The sequence below is a fragment of the Oncorhynchus kisutch genome, linkage group LG4 (genome assembly GCF_002021735.2).
Source record: "Oncorhynchus kisutch isolate 150728-3 linkage group LG4, Okis_V2, whole genome shotgun sequence".
Lineage (NCBI taxonomy): Eukaryota > Metazoa > Chordata > Actinopteri > Salmoniformes > Salmonidae > Oncorhynchus > Oncorhynchus kisutch.
The window spans coordinates 44,945,267-44,967,756 of NC_034177.2; the positions used below are offsets into that span (position 1 = coordinate 44,945,267).

General features: G+C 43.0%; 1 protein-coding gene across 1 annotated transcript in view; it reads right to left on the bottom strand.

The window, feature by feature from the left end:
* Positions 1-352: 352 nt before the first annotated feature.
* LOC109889590 (synaptotagmin-9-like) overlaps positions 353-22,490 on the bottom strand; it is a 54,465-nt gene continuing 32,327 nt past the window's right edge. Inside the window, exons 2-7 of the mRNA XM_020481136.2 lie at positions 17,411-17,774; positions 16,770-17,310; positions 9,049-9,169; positions 6,925-7,096; positions 2,978-3,107; positions 353-1,446 (exon numbers count right to left, since the gene is read on the bottom strand). Of these exons, the coding sequence (XP_020336725.2) occupies positions 1,372-1,446; positions 2,978-3,107; positions 6,925-7,096; positions 9,049-9,169; positions 16,770-17,310; positions 17,411-17,774 (1,403 nt within the window). The 3' untranslated portion in view covers positions 353-1,371. The remainder of the gene's footprint in view (positions 1,447-2,977; positions 3,108-6,924; positions 7,097-9,048; positions 9,170-16,769; positions 17,311-17,410; positions 17,775-22,490) is intronic.

The following is a 22,490-nucleotide window of genomic DNA, read 5'->3' on the forward strand; positions in this document are numbered from 1 at the left end:
GATGGATCTGTCTCTGTTCCTGTGTTGTGTTCCCATCAGCAGCCCAGTGTGCAGCTCAGACGGCACTCTGATTGGAGCGCTCCCCACTGTCTGTCAGTCACATCTCATAAGTTTTGATATTTTATCATCCTGCTGCAACCTCATTGCTGTTTGTTTGGCCGTCAACTGGTTCGGTGCAGGGCTCGGCATCTGTCATGTGTGTCTGTGGCCTGTTGGGGACTTGTCACTGCAGGTGTGAAGAGAGCGTCTTTGTGGAGAAAGGTGTCGAGGACAGGCTCTAAGGCCTCTCTCTTCTTCCTGACACAGAATTTCACTCTTGAGATCATAAAATCACCCATCTGTCTTTGTGTGGTAAATTTATAATATAAATATTTATTTAGTAACATCTGAATGGACAATTTACATACTAGGTCTTAGTTTCATGGTACATTTTATGTTTACAGTATGTTAGTATCTCACAAAGTAATCAACCAAAGAGCAATATTACGCACAAAGAACCATGCACTGTACCCAAATAACAAAGATCAATTAATTGTAACAATGTGTTATTAAACAAGACATAAACAAGACTATACTATTACCTCCCAACTGAAACTTTAACACTTTTTAGATTTCTGTAGTTTTTTAACAAATAGTACTAATGAATGGCCACTGGACATGCAGTTGACTAAACATACAGTATATTCTTGGTGCCATTTGACAGGAAACACTTTTTGTGGAAATGTGAAAGGAATGTAGGAGAATATAACACATTAGATCTGGTAAAAGATAATACAAATATTTTTTTATATTTTTTACATTTGCAAGAGAAAGGCCATAATGTATTATTTCAGCCCAGGTGGAATTTAGATTGTGGCCACTAGATGGCAGGAGTGTATGTGCAAAGTTTCAGACTGATCCAATGAACCATTGCATTTCTGTTCAAACTGTTGTACCAGGCTGCCCAAATGTGCCTAATTTGTTTATTAAACGGTGCACTCTCCTCAAACAATAGCATGGTATTCTTTCACTCTAATAGCTACTGTAGATTGGACAGTGCAGTTAGATTAACAAGAATTTAAGCTTTCTGCCAATATCAGATATGTCTATGTCCTGGGAAATGTTCTTGTTACTTACAACCTCATGCTAATCACATTAGCCTACGTTAGTGCAACCGTCCCGCAGGGGACCCACCAATCCTGAAGAAGTTTTAAGCCTGTCCTGGATCAGTAAGCACTTTCAAATTGAGCATGCTTTTTAGTTCAGCACTAAACTTAATCTATGTCGGGGAAACCAAGTGTAACATCTACCATTACTAGCATACTGATGTCTCCTCCTCTCTTGATGCTTGGGGTCTCTGTTGTTCCTCTCCTTCACCACCCTGTGTTCTCTTTATGGTGAGGGAGGAGTCTTCAGAGAGTTGGTGGAACCGCCCTGGCTTTCACCTGCAGTCCCCTGACCCATCCACTAGAGAACACACCGAGAGGAAACACAGTCAGAGAGATGAGCATAACCAGGTTATATCAGGTAAGGGAATACAATTTGACAGCTGAATTGCACAAAGAGGGAAAAAGTGGGAGGTGAAATCTAATTTCAGTAAATAAAGACTGAGGCTGAAGACACAATGCACTCTAGTTTTAATTCATCTTATAAAAAAAATGGCCTCGGTGTGTGTAGACCCCCTGTGGGTTCTGTCGTGCCTCTGTCTGAAAATCAATTGTCACCGCACTGTGTCCCCGAAATTCCTTCTCCGTTTATTAAGAAACATACTCTAAATAAATTGTCCTACTTTCAAGAAACACAAAATCAGTAGGAAATAGCAAACATTTTAATTTTTTGCCCTTTCTTCTTTTCCTCCTAGATGGAATTTAACAGCCTAAAAAAGCAGCCCAGGGGAAGACAGGGAGCGAAAGAGAGATGTAAAGCACAGTTTAAATGTCTGTTTTAGCGGTTCTGTGTAGCGGGAGCACAACCTTGGCTCAAGTGGCCTGGGATGTGAATTATTGATGAGAACTGTCTGTGGCCTAGAGGGTCAGCGAGTCTTGCACTAAGATTTCAAAACACCAATCCATGAAAAGATGCGAGCAAAAATAATGAAACGTCAAGTGTGTGTGTGTTTGTGTGTGTCTATAACAATAATAATTAGGTGGGTGCTTATTTTTGTCTGAGTGTGTGTATGTGTATGTGTGTGTGTGTGGTTTATGGGTTATTAAGCCTTATACTCATTAAAATCAGAGCATCTTTCCATTCTTGAAGTAACACAAATAAGCTATAATCCCGAGCTTGAGTCCTCTGCTATGTCTTCTTCACCTTAATATGAGGAACAGGGTTGTATTCATTAGACGAAGACCGTGGCAAACAGTTGCAAAAACATTTTGCAATGGCAACCGTTTACTCCCAAAAAGTCTATATTGGACAAATTCAGGACGGTCCCTCCCCATATCATTCCGTTTGCTTTTGTTTGGCTCTGTTTGGATCCAAGTGAATACACCCCAGTGCTTTTGACTGTGCAGCTACAATGATATCCAATGACAAGCACTTCAGTTATATCACTGTGTAGGCAACATTACTGTTCCAATTTCTGCTTTTAACCTCTCAGATGAATATGAATAGATTTGGTGTCAACAACTCCAAATAAATGTTGATCTATTTCTGGTGTCCATTAATGAGGGTGGAGGAGTAGTGTTTATAAATAGCAATAAAGCCGCCTTCTCCGCTCCTCTCCCACTGCAGGAATGGATTGTTCTGCTGATGGCACAAAAGCAAGTCAAGCAGACATGTGTTTTATGTAATCCTGCTTGTGTTTTATTGTCCCTATACAAGCTAGAGAAGTAGAGCTTTACCGCTTGCTGTCTACTTACACCTTGCACACACACACACACACACACACACACACACACACACACACACACACACACACACACACACACACACACACACACACACACACACACACACACACACACACACACACACACACACACACACACACACATACCTCTACCAGCGGGTGCCAGTGGGCGATGGGCTTGCGAGGGTATGACAGCATCTCGTTCCAGTGGTCTCGGCCCAGGCTCTCCGCCTCATTGCCCACCCTACACACTCCAATGACCTCATTGTGACCTACCCTGTGAGAGGGGGGAAAAAACATATGGTCATTTTATTTTAACTTCCTGCCGAAGTTCTATCAACACATTAACTGTAGTACTCACGTTGCTAAAACACTTGTTGCTACTCCAACTTTCTGGATGCCTACAAGGCCTACAAGGCCCTCCCCCACCGCCCTTTCAGCAAATCTGGTAATGACTCCATTTTGCTCCTTCCTTCCTATAGGCAGAAACTCAAACAGGAAGTACCTGTGCTAAGGACTATTCAAAGCTGGTCTGACCAATCGGAATTCACGCTTCAAGATTGTTTTGATCATGTGGACTGGGATATGTTCCAGGTAGCCTCTGAGAATATTATCGAAGTATACACTGATACGGTGACTGAGTTTATCAGGAAGTGTATAGGAGACGTTGTACCCACGGTGACTATTAAAACCTACCCTAACCAGAAACCGTGGATAGATGGCAGCATTCGCACAAAACTGAAAGTGGGAACCATTGCATTTAACTATGGCAAGGTGACTGGGAATACGGCCCAATACATACAGTGTAGTTATTCCCTCCATAAGGCAATCAAACAGGCAAAACGTTAGCATAGAGAAAAAGTGGAGTCGCAATTCAACGGCTCAGACACGAGACCTATGTGGCAGGGTCTACTACAGACAATCACGGACTACAATGGGAAAACCATTGTAAGACATTTAAGCATGTTAACCCTCGCAAGGCTGCCGTCCAGACGGCCTCCCTAGCCATGTCCTCAGAGCATACGCAGACCAGCTGGCTGGAGTTTTTACGGACATATTCAATCTCTCCCTATCCCAGTCTACTGTCTACACATGCTTCAAGATGTCCACCATTGTTCATGTACCCAAGAAAGCAAAGATAACTGAACTAAATGACTATCGCCCAGTAGCACTCACTTCTGTCATCATGAAGTGCTTTGAGAGACTAGTCAAGGATCATATCATCTCTATCTTACCTGACACCCTAGACCCACTTCAATTTGCTTACCGCCCCAATAGAACCACAGATGATGCAATCGCCATCGCACTGCACACTGCTCTATCCCATATGGACAAGAGGAATACCTATGTAAGAATGACTACAGCTCAGCATTCAACACCATAGTACCCTCCAAGCTCATCATTATCTTGAGGCTCAGTCTGAACCCCACCCCGTGCAACTGGGTCCTGGACTTTCTGACGGGCCGCCCACAGGTGGTGAAGGTAGGAAAAAACACCTCCACTTCGCTGATACTCAACACTGGGGCCCCACAAGGATGCATGCTCAGCCCCCTCCTGTACTCCCTGTTCACCAATGACTGAGTGGCCACGCATGCTTCCAGCTCAATCATCAAGTTTGCAGACGACACAACAGTAGTAGGTCCGATTACCAACAATGATGAGACAGGGAGGAGGTGAGGGCCCTGGGAGTGTGGTGCAAGGAAAATAACCTCTCAACCAACGTCAACAAAACAAAGGAGCTAATTGTGGAATTCAGGAAACAGCAGAGGGAGCATCCCCCTATCCACATCGATGGGACAACCGTGGAGAAGGTGGAAAACTTCAAGTTCCTTGGCGTACATATCACTTGCAAACTGAAATGGTCCACCCACACAGACAGTGTTGTGAAGAAGGCGCAACAGCGCATCTTCAACCTCAGGAGGCGGAATAAATTTGTCTTGGCACCTAAAACCCTCACAAACTTTTACAGATGCACAATTGAGAGCACCCTGTCGGGCAGTATCACTGCCTGGTACGGCAACTGCACCTCTCGCAAACGCAGGTCTCTCCCGAGGGTGGTGCGGTCTGCCCAACACATCACCGGGGGCAAACTACCTTCCCCCCAGGAATGCCAAAAATATTATCAAGGACAACAACCACCCGAGCCACTGCCTGTTCACCCTGCTATTATCCATAAGGCAAGGTCAGTACAGGTGCATCAAAGCTGGGACAGAGAGACTGAAAAATAGCTTCTATCTCAAGGCCATCAGACTGTTAAATTTTGTTAAATAGCCATCCTAGCACAATAGAGGCTGCTGTCCTATATACATAGACTTGGAATCACTAGCCACTTTAATAATGGAACACTATTCACTTCAAAAATGTTTACATATTTTGCATTACTCATCTCACATGTATATATTGTATTCTATCCTATTTTACTGTTTCTTAGTCTATGCCACTCTGACATTGCTTGCCCAAATATTTATTCTTAACTTCTTCGAGATAGGGGGCGCTCTTTTAATTTTTGGATAAAAAACATTCCCGTTTTAAACAAGATATTTTGTCACGAAAAGATGCTCGACTATGCATGAAATTGACAGCTTTGGAAAGAAGAAACTCTGACGTTTCCAAAACTGCAAAGATATTATCTGTGAGTGCCCCAGAACTAATGCTACAGGCGAAACCAAGATGAAGTTTCATACAGGAAATGCCACAGTTTCTGAAGGCGCTGTGTTCCAATGTCTCCTTATATGGCTGTGAATGCGCCAGGAATGAGCCTGCCCTTTCTGTCGTTTCCCCAAAGTGTCTGCAGCATTGTGTAGGCATATCATTGGAAGATTGACCATAAGAGACTACATTTACCAGGTGTCCGCCCGGTGTCCTGCGTCAAAATTATTGCGTAATCTCCAGGTCCATGCGCGTTCCATTTCTTCAGAGGATAAACTAAACTGCCACGAATGACTTATCATCGAATAGATATGTGAAAAACACCTTGAGGATTGATTCTAAACAACGTTTGCCATGTTTCTGTCGATATTATGGAGTTAATTTGGAAAAAAGTTCGTGTTTTAATGACTTAATTTTCGTTTTTTTTCTTACCCAAACGTGATGAAGAAAACGGAGCGATTTGTCTACACAAATAATATTTTTATAAAAACTGAACATTTGCTATCTAACTTGAGTCTCCTCATTGAAAACATCTGAAGTTCTTCAAATGTAAATTATTTTATTTGAATGCTTTTCTTGTTTTTGTGAAAATGTTGCATGCTGAATGCCAGGCTTAATGCTATGCTAGGCTATCAATACTGTTACACAAATGCTTGTTTAGCTATGGTTCAAAAGCATATTTTGAAAATCTGAGCTGACAGTGTTGTTAACAAAAGGCTAAACTTGAGATCTAATATATTTATTTCATTTCATTTGCGATTTTCATGAATAGTTAACGTTGCATTATGCTAATGAACTTGACCAGAGAATTAAATTCATGGATACAGGTTTTTTTCGTAGCCAAACGTGATGAACAAAACGGAGCGATTTGTCCTACACAAATAATATTTTTGTAAAAACTGAACATTTGCTATCTAACTGAGAGTCTCCTCATTGAAAACATCTGAAGTTCTTCAAAGGTAAATGATTTTATTTGAATGCTTTTCTTGTTTTTGTGAAAATGTTGCATGCTGAATGCTAGGCTAAATGCTATGCTAGGCTATCAATACTCTTACACAAATGCTTGTTTAGCTATGGTTCAAAAGCATATTTTGAAAATCTGAGATGACAGTGTTGTTAATTCCATTCCTTTACTTTAGATTTGTGTGTATTGTTGTGAAATTGTTAGATATTACTGTTAGATATTACTGCACTGTTAGAGCTGGAAACACAAGCATTTCGCTACACCTGCAATAACATCTGCATATTATGTGACAATGAATATGTTATTTGATTTGTATACAGCAAAGATACTGTCCAATCAAAAGCGTGGTTTCGGAGTCCTTTTCAGTGCACCATAGTCACCACAACCTTGCAGGCTATTTTCAGAATAAAAAACACAAACTGCTGTCATAATTATAGGAAGTTCAGTTCATAAAAAGCGTTGCAAAACAACATTTATTTACCGATCGTAGTCCATCACTGCTATTAGGAGACTGATCTGATCAATGTTCTCAGGAGGGACATCAAATACTATGGCTTCGTTGTAGACTGGATTCAGAGTGTTTCGCTTGGTGGATGTTTTCCTCTTCTTCAATCTCCGTCCCTCACACATCAAAGACACCTTCACATAAGGATCTAGAGAGAGTTGGGACACAGTGGAAAGGGTAAACCTACGGAGTAACACATGGGATGCATCCACACAGGCCTCTGGTCAAAAGTAGTGCAGTATACAGTTGAAGTCGGAAGTTTACATACACCTTAGCCAAAGACATTTAAACTCAGTTTTTCACAATTCCTGACATTTAATTTAAGTCGAAATTAAGTAGAAATTCCCTGTCTTAGGTCAGTTACAATCACCACTTTATTTTAAGAATGTGAAATGTCAGAATAATAGTAGTGAGAATGATTTATTTAAGCTTTTATTTCTTTCATCACATTCTCAGTGGGTAAGAAGATTACATACACTCAATTAGTATTTGGTATCATTGCCTGTAAATTGTTTAACTTGGGTCAAACGTTTTGGGTAGCCTTCCACAAGGTTCCCACAATAATTTGGGTGAATTGTGGCCCATTCCTCCTGACAGAGATAGTGTAACTGAGTCAGGTTTTTAAGCCTCATTGCTTGTTCAGTTCTGCCCACAAATCTTCTATAGGATTGAGGTCAGGGCTTTGTGATGGCCACTCCAACACCTTGACTTTGTTGTCCTTAAGCCATTTTACCACAACTTTGGAAGTATGCTTGGGGTCATTGTCCATTTGGAGGACCCATTTGCGACCAAGCTTCAACTTCCTGACTGATGTCTTGAGATGTTGCTTCAATATATCCACATTCTTTTCCATCCTCATGAAGCCATCTATTTTGTGAAGTGCACCAGTCCCTCCTGCAGGAAAGCACCCTCACAAAATGATGCTGCCACCCCCGTGCTTCACATTTGGGATGGTGTTCTTCGGCTTGCAAGCCTCCCCCTTTTTCCTCCAAACATGGTCATTATTGCCAAACAGTTCTATTTTTGCTTCATCAGGCCAGAGGAAATTTCTCCAAAATGTACGATCTTTGCCCCCATGTGCAGTTGCAAACCGTAGTCTGGCTTTTTTATGGCGGTTTTGGAGCAGTGGCTTCCTTGCTGAGCAGCCTTTCAAGTTATGTCGATATAGGACTTGTTTAACTGTGGATATAGATACTTTTGTACCTGTTTCCTCCAGGATCTTCACAAGGTCCTTTGCTGTTGTTCTGGGATTGATTTGCACTTTTCGCACCAAAGTACATTCATTTCTAGGAGACATAACGAGTTTCCTTCCTGAGCGGTATGACGGCCGTGTGGTCCCATGGTGTTTATACTTGCGTACTATTGTTTGTACAGATGAACGTGATATCTTCAATCGTTTGGAAATTGCTCCCACGGATGAACCAGACTTGTGGAGGTCTACAATTTCTTTCTGAGGTCTTGGCTGATTTATTTTGATTTTCCCATGATGTCAAGCAAAGAGGCACTGAGTGTGAAGGTAGGCATTGAAATACATCCACAGTTACACCTCCAATTGACTCAAATTATGTCAGTTAGCCTATCAGAAGCTTCTAAAGCCATGACATCATTTTCTGGAATTTTCCAAGCTGTTTAAAGGCACAGTCAACTTAGTATATGTAAACTTCTGACCCACTGGAATTGTGATACAGTGAATTATAAGTGAAATAATCTGTCTGTAAACAATTGTTGGAAAAATTACTTGTGTCATGCACAACGTAGATGTCCTAACCGACTTTCCACAACTATAGTTTGTTTACAAGAAATTTGTGGAGTGGTTGAAAAATGAGTTTTCATGACTCCAACCTAAGTGTACAGTATGTAAACTTCCGAATTCAACTGTATAGGGAATAGGGTGCCATTTCGGACACCTCAATAGTTATGCTCCATTGATATGTTTCGTCATGGCTTCTACTTATTGGGCCATATTATTAAAAGACTGGGAGACAGAAATGACCATTCCATTTCATATACTAGTCTGTCATATAATTTATCCATCCAGTGATGACTAAGCAGAATCCACATCACATTTGTACCCCAGTCCCCACATTAAGGACCCCCTACCTGAGGCTCCAGTGATGTCCATGGCTTTGAGGTTCCTAGCCTTGATCATTGTGATGGTTAGCCTTCCAGCCGTTGGTAGGTAACACAGGGAGAACATGAGATCCCCCAAGTCCACATTGTCCTACAAAGCAACGAAAACATCAGTGAAATGTTTAGTAACTGAATGTCTCATGATGTGTACATATAGCTCTGGCTTCGCTGTTAGAGATTCCGCTGCTTTACAGTGGACTATGTGAACAGTCGGGACCTCAACTTACTGCTGAGAGTTAGAATAATAGAATGCACAACGTTCAATGTCTAAGCTTGGTTGTGCATCAGCAGTTTGCATCTTGTTATATGTCACTCATTGACAATCACTCAATTAACCCAAGTCAGTAAAAATGTTTTTATTGGTAGTGCTTAGTGTACTTAGACTAGCCAATTACTGACCGGGCACACAGAGCACGTGACCAAAGGCCCTGACCTCCAGGGGCCCCCATTTATTTGATTTGTTTCTCTCAATCAGATATCCTATTAACATGGCATAAGACATGGGGAAATGTGTAGAATTCCAGGGAATTGGCTGTAAAATTGCAACAACAAAAAGAACAGTTCTGTAAAGCCAACCGATTTGTTTACCTTTTGAGAATAAAATATTATTTTCTGCTAACAGATCCCTCTGTACGTATTAAATTATAGTTTTAAATCCCGGTGCTGAGGTAATGTGCATAAATGTGTAGCGGCTAACTGTATAAGCACTGTAATAGGCTGTGTGTTTGTAGATCGACTGAGGTGATTGAAGTTACAGCAACCAATGTGATAATCACTGGGGTAATTGTCGCTGGTTTTTGCTGGCTACGGCCCTGCGTATGCAAGTGAACAGGAAGAGAAGATCTCCAATTATCACCTCTGAAAATAGCATGTCTGTGAGAGAGTGATGTGTTCGTTAGACACAAGCAGCACTCACAAGGTTAGTTACCGGCATGGACTATGAAGGCCACGAGTCTCACCTCCAGTTGAGGCATGCACCTCAAGTTGTAATGTAACCCTGACAAACCTGTTACCACTGTAAGTTTCTCTCAGCTTGAGGTAGGAGCAGGAAACACCCAACATAGTTAAGATGCAGACTACCGGACCATAAACTTGGTTAGAGCCCCTGGTTTTAGAAGCTGGGAGCCTACTGTAAATAAGCAGCATCCCCAGGATTGGCTGACACTAGCCTGACATCTGAATTAGTCTTTGTGTGCGCGTGCATGTGCATGCGCGTGTGTGCTCCTCAGCCCTGAGCTGTATGGGCCTGTTATAACAGATCATTCTCCCTGTGTAAGTTCCCATTGGCAGGCCCCTGGGCTCAGTGGGAAGCCCCAGTATTCTGCATCTGCAGGAAAGGTCAGTGCCGCTCTCCACAGAGAACCGCTCATTATCAGGTCTGGCTTGGTCACCAGCCTGGTCAGTGGTCAGTTCCAGTCTCACACAGACACAGCCTCCTCGAGAAGCTATCTAGCTCACACCCTGCTGGAGCTCGTTTGCCAGGGCTATCAGGCCTTTCTGCCTAGCTGCCATGGCTTTGACAAACCCATTGTCAATAGTGGCAAAAGGTTTTAGTTCTCCAAATAGCAGAGGTTTACCAGAGTTGTTCCCCCCTAGCTTATGACATGTTCATATCCTGGGTTGGGGGCCCCACAGTTACTGTGCTCTCTGTGGGTTGGGTTTTACTAGGTGGATATGTTCAATGATGAAGTTATTAATGAAGTGTGAATATAGTGCCTTCGAAAGTATTCAGATCCCTTGACTTTATTCACATTTTGCTACCTTACAGCCTTATTCTAAATTGATTAAATAAATCAAAAAATCCTCACCAATCTACACACAATACCCCATAATGACAAAGCGAAAACAGGTTTTGAGAAATATTTGCAAATGTATAAAATGGGTGCTCAGGTGCATCCTGTTTCCATTGACCATCCTTGAGATGTTTCTACAACGTGATTGGAGTCCACCTGCGGTAAATTCAATTGATTGGACATGATTTGGAAAAGCACATACCTGTTTATATAAGGTCCCACAGTTGACAGTACATGTCAGAGCAAAATGAAGCCATGAGGTCGAAGGAATGTTCCGTAGAGCTCCGAAACAGGACTGTGTCGAGGCTCAGATCTCGGGAAGGGTACCAACAAATTGCTGCAGCATTGAAGGTCCACAAGAACACAGTGGCCTCCATCTGCTGGCCATGTGGCTAAACTGAGCAATCAGAGGAGAAGGAACCCGATGGTCACACTGACAGAGCTCTAGAGTTTTTCTGTGGAGATGGGAAAACCTTCCAGAAGGAAAGCAAACTTGGCAGCACTCCACCAATCAGGCCTTTATGGTATAGTGGCCAGAAAGAATCCACTCCTCAGACAGAATCCACGCCTCACTCCTTTTGGAGTTTGCCAAAAGGCACCTAAAGACTCACAGACCGTGAGAAACAAGATTCTCTGCTCTGGTAAAACCAAGATTCAACTCTTTGACCTGAATGCCAAGCGTCACATCTGGAGGAAACCTGTCACCATCCATTCAGATAAGTATGGTGGTGGCAGCATCATCCTGTGGGGGTGTTTTTCAGTGGCAGGGACTGGGAGACTTGTCAGGATCGAGGCAATGATGAACGGAGCAAAGTACAGAGAGATCCTTGATGAAAACCTACTCCAGAGCGCTCAGGACCTCAGACTGTGGCAAACATTTTCCTTCCAACAGGACAACAACCCTAAGCACACAGCCACGACAACGCAGGAGTGGCTTCGGGACAATTCTCTGAATGTCTTTAAGTGGCCGAGCCAGAACCCAGACTTGGACCCGATCAAACATCTCTAGAGATACCTGAAAATAGCTGTGCAGCATCGGTCCCCATCCAACCTGACAGAGCTTGAGAGGATCTGCAGAGAAGAATGGGAGAAAATCTTGCCTAGCTTGTAGCATCATACCCAAAACGACTCGTGGCTGTAATTGCTGACAAAGGTACTTCACCAAAGTACTGACAAAAGGGTCTGAATGCTTATGTAAATGTGATATTACTGGGGGGTTTTCTTCAGACATTTGCAAATACTTTTGAACCTGTTTTCGCTTTGACATGATGGTGTATCGTGTATAGATTGATGAGATTATTTAAAAAAAATCCATTTTAGAATAAGGCTATAACCTAACAAAATGTGGATAAAGTCAATGGGTCTGAATACTTTCCGAAGGCACTGTATATTGAAATGCAATCACAGCTATATTTGTGCTCACTGCTAACTCACAACTACCATGAACCTCAATTGGAAAATGTTTTTCTGTATGAATAGAGCCCAAATAGACTCCAAAGTTAATACTAACGTTTAAGAATAACAACACATGCTGTCTGATATGCTGCATTGTTCTAATGTTCTGTACATGAAAATGCTTGTTACTATAAATGGCTCAATTTACACAGTTAGCTACTTACTTTGATGTTCCATTTAAAAGCATCTGTGTAAAACACCTCACATCATATCCAACAGAGATCAGTGGACATGGTTGCTAATGACTTGAACTAATAATGGGTGCGACTTGTTCTGCTATTCTTTGTGCATTATAAATCATGTCATGTCCTGCAAGGAATGACTTTGGTGGTTGTTGTTGGATATTTGTTTTTTAGACAACGTCATTGATAGGGACATTGAATGGGAGTGTAATAGTGGAAAATGTAGAATTGACACATCCATTCAAGCATCAATAAGTCCTCTATGTGGATGATTGAAATGACAGATCTAAAGCGATCTATCACTGCTCTCTGGCCTGTGTCCAAAATCACTGTAAATGTAATCAAACAAAGGCATTGATTTATCAAGGCTGTCAACACAGGGCAAGACACCACAGTGAACTCTAACCTACAGTACATCATCATCGGTCCACACTTGGCTACACTGACCTGGTCACTCAGAAGGCGCGGCAGTAGGTCTCCATCGTAAAGTGGTACATATCACACGCGCGCGCGCACACACACACACACACACGAGCACATGCGTACACACACAAGCAACCTCCCCACACATACTCACAAAGAGATTAGGGGTGGACCATGTAGCCCATCCCTCTCAGGCTAAATAATCCAATTACCCACTTCCATTTGCAGACTATAGGATAACAGTCTCCTCCATCCATTGAAGTACTTAAATCAAGTCAGTGGTGGAATTATCGTCACTTGTTCTCTTTCAATGAAATTAAACTGGAGCTCTAAAGGCCCCCAATATGGCTGGAGAGAGAAGGCTGACAGTCTATCTTGTGTAATTATCCAACTTTCACCTTCGCCCCTAGGATCTCTCTCTCTTTTAAGGGCCTCTTAACATACAGGGTTTGCTACTACCATGTTTGTAGAGAGAAACAGAGGGAGATAAAGAGGGAGAGCGATAGAGAGGGAGGTGAAAATGGCTTTGTAATAGCCAGCACGTGTAAGACCATGTCTTGGCATGTCATCCTATTATGTCAGCAGACAGTAAGTCAGCAGCTGTGGAACGACATGATTCAGCACTTTAAATGTGTTTCACTGGGCTTCTAAATGAACACAGACACAATCAGGGTAAACAAACACATTTCAATCACTCATAAATGTAGTACTCATGTAATAATAACGGACTTTGGAATAATTCTGTTGTCATCTTGAAAAAGTAGTTTGTTATTGTTGTAAACCCATTTTATATTTCCTCCCTTCTTCATCAGTCATTCCTCAAGTGTTATATTCAGCCCATGTCTGTTTCTACAATGCAGATCAATAAGACATAACGTAAGGAGATGTGATGTGCTCATCACTTAGACCACTGCACCACTGGAGGCTCCCGAGTGGTGCAGTGGTCTAAGGCACTGCATCGCAGTGCTAGAGGCATCACTACAGACCCTGGTTCGATCCTGGGCTGTATCACAACCGTGAGTCCCATAGGGCGGTGCACAATTGGCCCAGTGTCGTTAGGGGAGGGTTTGGCCGGGGTAGGCGGTCATTGTAAATAACAATTTGTTCTTAACTGACTCGCCTAGTTAAATAAAGATAATATTATGCTGCAGTGATGGTTATTGTGGAGCTAGGTAGTAAACCTGCTGCATTGGATCAAGCCACACACATATTTTTTGTTTTTTTACATTTACGTCATTTAGCAGAAGCTTTTATCCAGAGCTACTTACATGAGCAATTGTGGTTAAGTGCATTGCTCAAGGGCACATCAACAGATTCTTCACCTAGTCAGCTCAGGGATTCGAACCAGCAACTTTTCAGTTACTGGCCCAATGTTCTTTACCGCTAGGCTACCTGTCGCCCAAGTTGGCTCACATTAATACTATCGACTGCCATTGCAGGGACACAGATTACAGTGCTCCCTCTTAGTTATAACAGAGACCAACCAGGGCCAACCCTGCGTAGCTTCAATGGCGAGCCAGCAGTGGGATGCAGGGTGGTATGCCGCTGGCCTAAACCACCAGTGATTCTGTTCTGTTGTCTAGCAGTTTAATTCAACCCTCATAAAGGTGGATTTGAGACCTGCTTGTAGAAGCTTACATAGATCATGTAAATGATTTAGAGCTGGTCACTTGTATGGGTATTTGTATAGCTCTCTGTCCCTGGAAGGTGTCCTGTATTTTAGAGGTATGTTAAAAACATGTAATAAACCTGCTACATGACTTGTAATTGATGTTATCTAAGAAGTAGATGTTGGGTTATTCTTGACCCCGTTCATATGGTCCTACAGTTCAGTTACGGAGATGTAGCACTTCAATGTCAGACTTGATGCCGGTTTACACTTTGTATGTTACATATTGGATGTTTGAAACCCAACTTAGCGCTGAGGTATGATTTATGCATAGACTAGTGGTTGGACTTGTGATGTCACATGCTCTGTGTCCCAGAAGGGCTGGCCCAGTTCTGGGATGGAGAGTGGCTGTGTGTGTGTGTGGCTATGTGTGAGTGTGTGCGTGTGATGTTTGTGTTTCCTAGATGCTCTGGGTTGCATCCCCAGATACTTTGAAGCTCCCCAGTTAGCTCACCCATGTCACGCAGGTAAATCTAGGACTCTGTCCAAGCACCCCCCCCCCCCCCCCCCCTTGGACGCAAGTTTTTGCCCTAACACTACACAGCTGATTCAAACAACCAACTCATCATCGAGCTTTGATTATTTGTTTCAGCCGTGTAGTGCTTGGGCAAAAACTAAAACTCGTACCCGGGTGGGCCCCAGGACCGAGTTTGGAAACCCTGACCTATGAAGTCGCCAAGTTTGACAGCCTTGATACAAAATACTAGGTTCAGACCTATTCATTGTCTGAGCCTAATCTATAACGCCAAACACAGGAGATGAGAAGCAGGTACAGGGAGTGAACCATGTAATATAGACGGACATGTAACGGAACAAGAACAGCGTCTGGACATAAACACGACAAACAATGCTAATACAGGGAACAACACAGAGAAGCAGACATATATGCAGGGGCAATCAACAAAGTGAGGGAGTCCAGGTGAGTCCAATGAGCGCAGCTGCGCATAATGATGGTAACAGGTGCGTATGATGACAGGAGCCTGGCGCCCTCAGGGGGGAGCAGGCATGACATAATCAGGGAAAGGGGGGGATAGCTAGTCAGTTGTACAACTGAATACATTCAACTGAACTGTGTATTCCACATTTAACCCAACCCCTCTGAATCAGAGAGGTGCGGGGGCTGCCTTTAAAAACATCCATGTCTTCGGCACCTGGGGAACAGTGGGTTAACTGCCTTGCTCAGGGGCAGAACAACCAAATTTTACCTTGTCATCTCGGGGATTCAATCCAACAACCTTTGAGTTACTGGCCCAGCGCTCTAACCACTAGGCTAATCACACATGTTTGATGAACTCAAACCCTACATGTTGACGGGAAGTAAAAATGAACCCATCTAAAAAAAAGGAAGTGGCCCTCAAGAGAGACAGTATAGAGATATATCACTGAGACATCACTCAGACTACAGTCCTCCCTTGAGACTGCAGACAACCTACACTCCTTCAATGACACCATAAGTCCTTATTTCCACAGTGAGACTCCAATGAGACTGACATCTATTGAGACCGCACTTTGACCAATTGAGACTAAAGAGCCTTTCTGACATCAGTGAGAGTCCAGCGAGATTCCATCAGACGGGTGAGACCTTCAGTATGTCACACCTCACAGATACTAATGGGATCCATGTGAATAATGGATCGAGGAGCTCCAGCTTTGTATCCTCGTGTCAAAGCAGTCACTGCTGCCAACTCAGATGTATGTCTCCACTCCATGTGTTTCCTTGTGTGGTCATGTATTATTCATTCCATCTAAGTATCATTTTATGTTAGTCTTCTTTTTTTATTAAACCAGGGGGGGGGGGTTTCTGTGGGGACAGACATGCTTACACTTTGGTATTTTCCTCCCTGCCTTGCTGTTACATGGCCTTCACACGTTGTTTTATTGTTTGGACAGTTTTTGGTAGCCCTGGGGGGGGGGGGGGGGGGGGGGGGGGGGCAGAGCTGGTTCCGATATGCTTCTAAGGGTTTAACTCTTTCCAGTCCCACTCCTAAACTGACATAGGTGAATGATCAGGGACCAGAACTGAAGTGACTTCCAACTAAACTCTCTCAGATAATGTACCCTTATTCACTACCTAATTTCAAGTCACAGCGTTGCATTTATTGTTGCATGTCCACGTACCCAAGCAGATATTATGATACTGTACTGAGACTGATATAGAGGTTAGCTCACCGAGGTGACGTACTGGATGTCCCTACAGAGTTTAGTCTCTCTGGGGAAGTCTGCAAGGTCCAGGAAGTTATCCACCTGCACCTGGCCAATGATGTCGTGGCGGGAGAAGCGGTCAAAGTCGTAGACGCTGAAGTGCAGTTTGCGTGTGGGCAGCTCAGTGTAGGCCACAGGGAACAGGAAGACCTCATCGAACACGGGGTTGAGGGTCTTGCGGTGCACCTTGGTCTGGTGCTTGGTCTTACGGTCGGGGAGCAGGTAGATTTTGACGTAAGGGTCAGAGGTTCCTGAGAAATCCTTGGCCGGTAAATCCTGGGCCTTGTGGATCTTGATGATGAGCTGCTCCAGGTCACAGTCGAACTTGAGGATGAAATGTATGCGGCCGCAGCTGTCCGTCTTCCTGCCGTCGTCCGTGTCCACAGAGCGTTGCTTATAGAGCTCGGGTTTGATCCGGCCCAGAGTGGCCAGGGACTCCTGTCTCTGGAACTGGCCAATGTTGAAGTCTGGGTTGGATAGGTTCATTTGGCGGCGGATGGAGTTGTGCCTGCAGAGGGTAGAGAAACCAGTTATCATTAGCTATAGACACAATGCAACATGGTTAGTGGAATTGACTTGTTCATTTTTTTCTGTGCTGCGGGACTGACCGGACAGAGGAGGTGGGCTCAGTGATCTGGCGCTGCACGCGGGTGATGTGGCGGACGTGGTTCTCCTTGAGCTTGGACTGGGCCTCCAGGGGGATGTCTGGGGATGTGTGGCTGATCTTCATGATTGCCTCGGGGACTATCAGGCCTGAAGGCTCCTTGACACAGTCTTCACTGTACTCATTCTCCACCCCATCCACCTCCATCATGACTGGCTGCTGGTCCCCCTGGCCATCCTTCAGGCCGCTGCGGAGGCCACGGTCGCGCCATGGCACCCAGCACAGCTTCCACGAGACGAAAAGTGAGACCCCGAAAAGGGCTAAGCCACAGGTGGTCACCACCAGAGACAGCAGGCTCACTGACACATCTGCAATAGACAGACCCAGGGAGAGAAACACGTTAGCAGGGAACTGTGGGACGATATATTTTGTATTGATAGCAAGATATTATAACATGCTATCAACTTTTCTTTCAATCTCTCCCAATGTGCTGCTCAAATTGATATTGTACAAACGTTAGTATTAGTATGACAGACATGACAATTGTTTCCATTAGCAAAGGAAGAGAAACTCATCAGATTAGGTAGCATTGTTCAGTTCAATCAACATGAACTCATCAGTAAGTGCTCACATCTCAAATATCCGCTCACAGATAGTAAAAGGGAAGTGGTTGGTGTCTGGAATAGCCTGGTGCATTCCACCGGAATATGTTATGTTTCTCAGAAAGAGCATCTCACTATCTGATGAATGAGCTCACTCTGTCTCCATGTCTCCTCTCCAATACCCAGTCATTACAAATCAGGCCATGCAGACACAGAGAGGGCTTTTAGTCCACAGTGAATAAGCCTTTGTCAGAGTGTCCTGCCACTAGCTTCCCATCAGATCTACTGTCTACATTGTCTGTACCTGGACCATGTGTCCTCTCGACCGTACTTCCCTGTCATTATCTAGACCAGTGGAGGGAAATGGACCCTCATGTGATGTTGAGTTATTCCTCCCACCAATCCATCCTGGTTGGGCTTTACCCATGAGAAGATGTGGGATCCACAGGTTCATTGGGCTGGCCCACATACTGCACTGGAAACCAGCTGGGTCTTTTGCGCTAAGCCACAGAGATAGATGGCATGCCCAGACATTGTGGCACTTCATTTTAGTGGTGACACATTTTTTTGAGGATTCACTCATCTAGTTATCTGCTATTTTGACAACCTTTGGTACATCTCAATGTGGCTGTTCTAAAAAGCAAAAATTAATTCAAGATGAAATATCTTGCCCATGTTCATTGAATGCATGGAATGATAAACATTGTGACTATGTGTGTTGTCCCACCAAACTCCCAGCCCTGCTGGGACAACTGCACTTCCTATCCTAATACTGACAAAGTGCCATCAACACAATGAGTTCTAAACACCACTCACTTTAATTGACTCTGCAGCTCAATCAATTACAAACAGGACACATGTCTAAAGTTTGAACTTTCTAAAAGCAACACTGTCTGAAAAGTTTAATAAGCATTGGCTAATTTCCTTTAATTATCAATATTGTATTATTCAAATACCCAGCAACTACCCAACACTGCACTGCCACTCCCACTCACATCCACACACGCACACGCACACACACACACACACACGCACACACTCGCACACACACACACACACACACACACACACACACACACACACACACACACACACACACACACACACACACACACACACACACACACACACACACACACACACACACACACACACACACAACCCAAATGTGTAAACATGCTGATTTGTGCGAATTCTTAAATTATCTTTGCATTGTTATTTATAATTGTATAACCAGTATCTATAGGCCTATGCATATTCAATGTGCTGTGTAGGTGATATAATGCAGTGGTTCCCAAATTGTGGGTCGGGACCAACTTGTGGGTTCTTGGCAGGGGTCCATGTAGGTCGCAAGGATGACATTGGCATCATTTTCAAACTAGCTACATACAGCCTGGTCCAGGCCAATTGATGCAAGCCTCTGAATAAGTAATGAGTGATCCTCATTATCGAAGGCTTTAGACAGGTCAATAAAAAGGACCGCACAGTGTTTCTTCTTATTCAAAAAATTAAGAAGATCATTTAAACCAAAGAAGTAGCAGAGATGGTGCTATGACCTGGTCTGGAACCGGACTGGTGTATAGTTGACAAGGATCTAAGTTAAGTACTGAATCTACCAAGGATTCTCGGATTTTTGCTAGGCAACAGAGTTTGGAAATGGTGCGATATTTATTTCAATCACACAGGTCCCCAACTTTAAAAAATATATTTTTTAGTTAATCTTTGGTCTGTGTATGTTTTTTTAACCTTTGTGTTGGGTCGCGACTCAAAACGTACCTCAATTGGTAGGTCACAAAAAAAAAAATGCTGTCCAAGCATGCATGAAAAATGAATTAGTTGTACTGTAGCTGCTAAACTATGTAATTAGTTTTAGACTCTTTATGGAATCACACATGTTCCAATACAATATTTTATAAATTATATGTGCAGAAAACACAGTCAAATGTAAAGGCTCCAACTGTCTTGTTAAATAACAACAGCATAGCATATATTCTTCTTAACAATGTTTTAATAGATCTCCTAGCAAGGATGTTATGTCACTTTTGAAGGGAACCGAACTGCTCAATTTAATTTGACTGTGCCTAACCCTCTCTTTAATGAATAAATTGTACAAACCATTACAAATGATGGTTGCTGTTGGCCAAAGTTGTCTGATGATCAAGCTAGGGGTGTGAATGTTTAAACATTTGAATTAAATTGGGATCGTTAACATTTAGAAAAAACCTCTAACCTCTCAAAAATGGTTCTGTTTGTTTTCCCCATACAACAGGTCCCGATCATCATTATCATCATCATCATCATCAAGGGATTTTTTAAAATTTAACCTAACGCAACAATGATGTAACGTAAGTAGGTGGAGATACTGTATGCATCTTTTAAATGATTTGCCACGGATATAAAAATGCTCGGCACATCATTGTCGTTAACAGTGAGACAGGGAAACGACAGCAGCGAAGTCTTGTATGGCAATACTTTGAGAAGTTCAATGAGGAGGTAGTGAAATGCAAACTTTGCGAGGTCGAATTGAGCTCAAATGACAGTACGGGTGCAATGCTTAACAATCTGAAAGGGCGGCACCATAAGACCCAAACCGTTGCTGGCAGCAGCACAGGCCCCCAACAACAGATATTAGATTGGCTCTTCAAATAAAATGTATGTGCCACATGCTTCCTAAACAACAGGTGTAGACGAACAGTGAAACGCTTGCGGACCCTTCCCAACAATGCAGAGAAAAATATATAAATAATAGAAAAATAATAACACAAGGAATAGATACACAATGAGTAACGATAACTTATACACGGGGTACCAGTACCGAGTCAATGTGCAAGGGTACGAGGTAATTGAGGTAGATACTGTATGTATATATATAGGTAGGGGTATAGTGACTAGGCAACCGGATAGATAATAAACAGTAGCAGCAGTGTATGTGATGAGTCAAAATAGTTAGTGCAAAAAGGGTCAATGCAGATACTGTAGTTCACACGAAAGAAGTGCGACAAGGGAGTGAGAAAATCACAGCACTGATTACAGAAATGATTGCAGTTGATATGCAGCCATTGTCAATGGTAAAGGATGTTGGCTTCAATGCCTTGATGGCATATCTATAACCAGACTACAAGATGCCAGGTCTAAAAACTGTGATGGCCGAATGAACAAATTGTACAATGATTGCTCTGCAAGTACAAAGCACACACTCTCAAACACCCCGTACATGAGGTTAACAACAGATTGTTTGACGTCTATGAACATGCTGTCATACATCACTGCAACGAGCCATCACATTGACCAGAAGCGGGACATGAAGTCCCATGTACTGGCCTCTGAGAACATGGAGGAGAGGCACACAGCAGAGAACCTAAAAATGGCATTAACTACCATCATTGCTGAGTGGGTGGGGGACAGCAGTAAGGTGAGTGCCGTCTGGTAGCCAGGACTGCGGTAGATTGAACTGCATCACCCCCTAGTGGTCATATGCAGGACCATATGTGCACTGTGAATTCCCATGTAATTTTATGATTTTCTTCTTATAGTTTAAAAGACAAAAAATTGCTGTTTAAATGTTTAGAACATTTTTACATTTGTCACATCCCTAGATCAAACAAATATTTCACAGGAATGATTGGCGTTGATCTTCAAAAAGAGAGCAAAAAGTTGAAGGATGGATTAAAGATGAAAAGGCACCGTAAAAGCTATGTGCAGTTGCACACGCGATAGAAGAGCACAATAGCTACTGCTGTTTTTTTTACAATGCTGTGCGACGCTCCTCAGATCAGCTCGGCGACAAAAACAATAACAACGGTGGTGGGGCGGCCAGTACTGCGGATTCCATCTTTAAATTTAAAGATGTGATACTCATCATAATCCAGTCACATACAGTACTGACATATCAAACAGGTGTCATCTTCATCCTCTTTCATAATGATTTCTCCTGTCAGGCACGAACACAAGCGTGTTCCAAATGCATGCATGATGTATGAGAACTTTTTATTTATGGTGTGTGTGTGACTGTGTGTTGAGGTGGCCTCCTGCTGAACCAAATAGATTACAGACGTGTCCCCACAGCAGGACACCACTCAGTGTGGGGAATACACATAATTGTGACCTCTAGCATACGTGCTGCTGCTGATTGCAAAATGTATTTTTACTCTGATCGTAACACCATATTTTCGCCATCATTTCCTATGGCCGAAAACTATTTCTGGACACCAGTTCAGCGATCACCAACCTCGATATGGATGAAGATTTGTAAACTCCCTGGCGAGACTACGTCAGCGACTAAATAAACCGCCCACATTAGCGCTTTTCCCAGGACAAGGAAAATAAATTGTTGGACAAAAAGATCATATGAACTAAGCTTGTCCAAATGGACAAGCAAAAACAAAATCAGCCAAAAATATAACTTCCTAACAATTAATGTGTCCTAAGTGTCCTAAGGATGCTTGTTGACAGCTCACACCCGGTCATATGTTTTTTTATGCA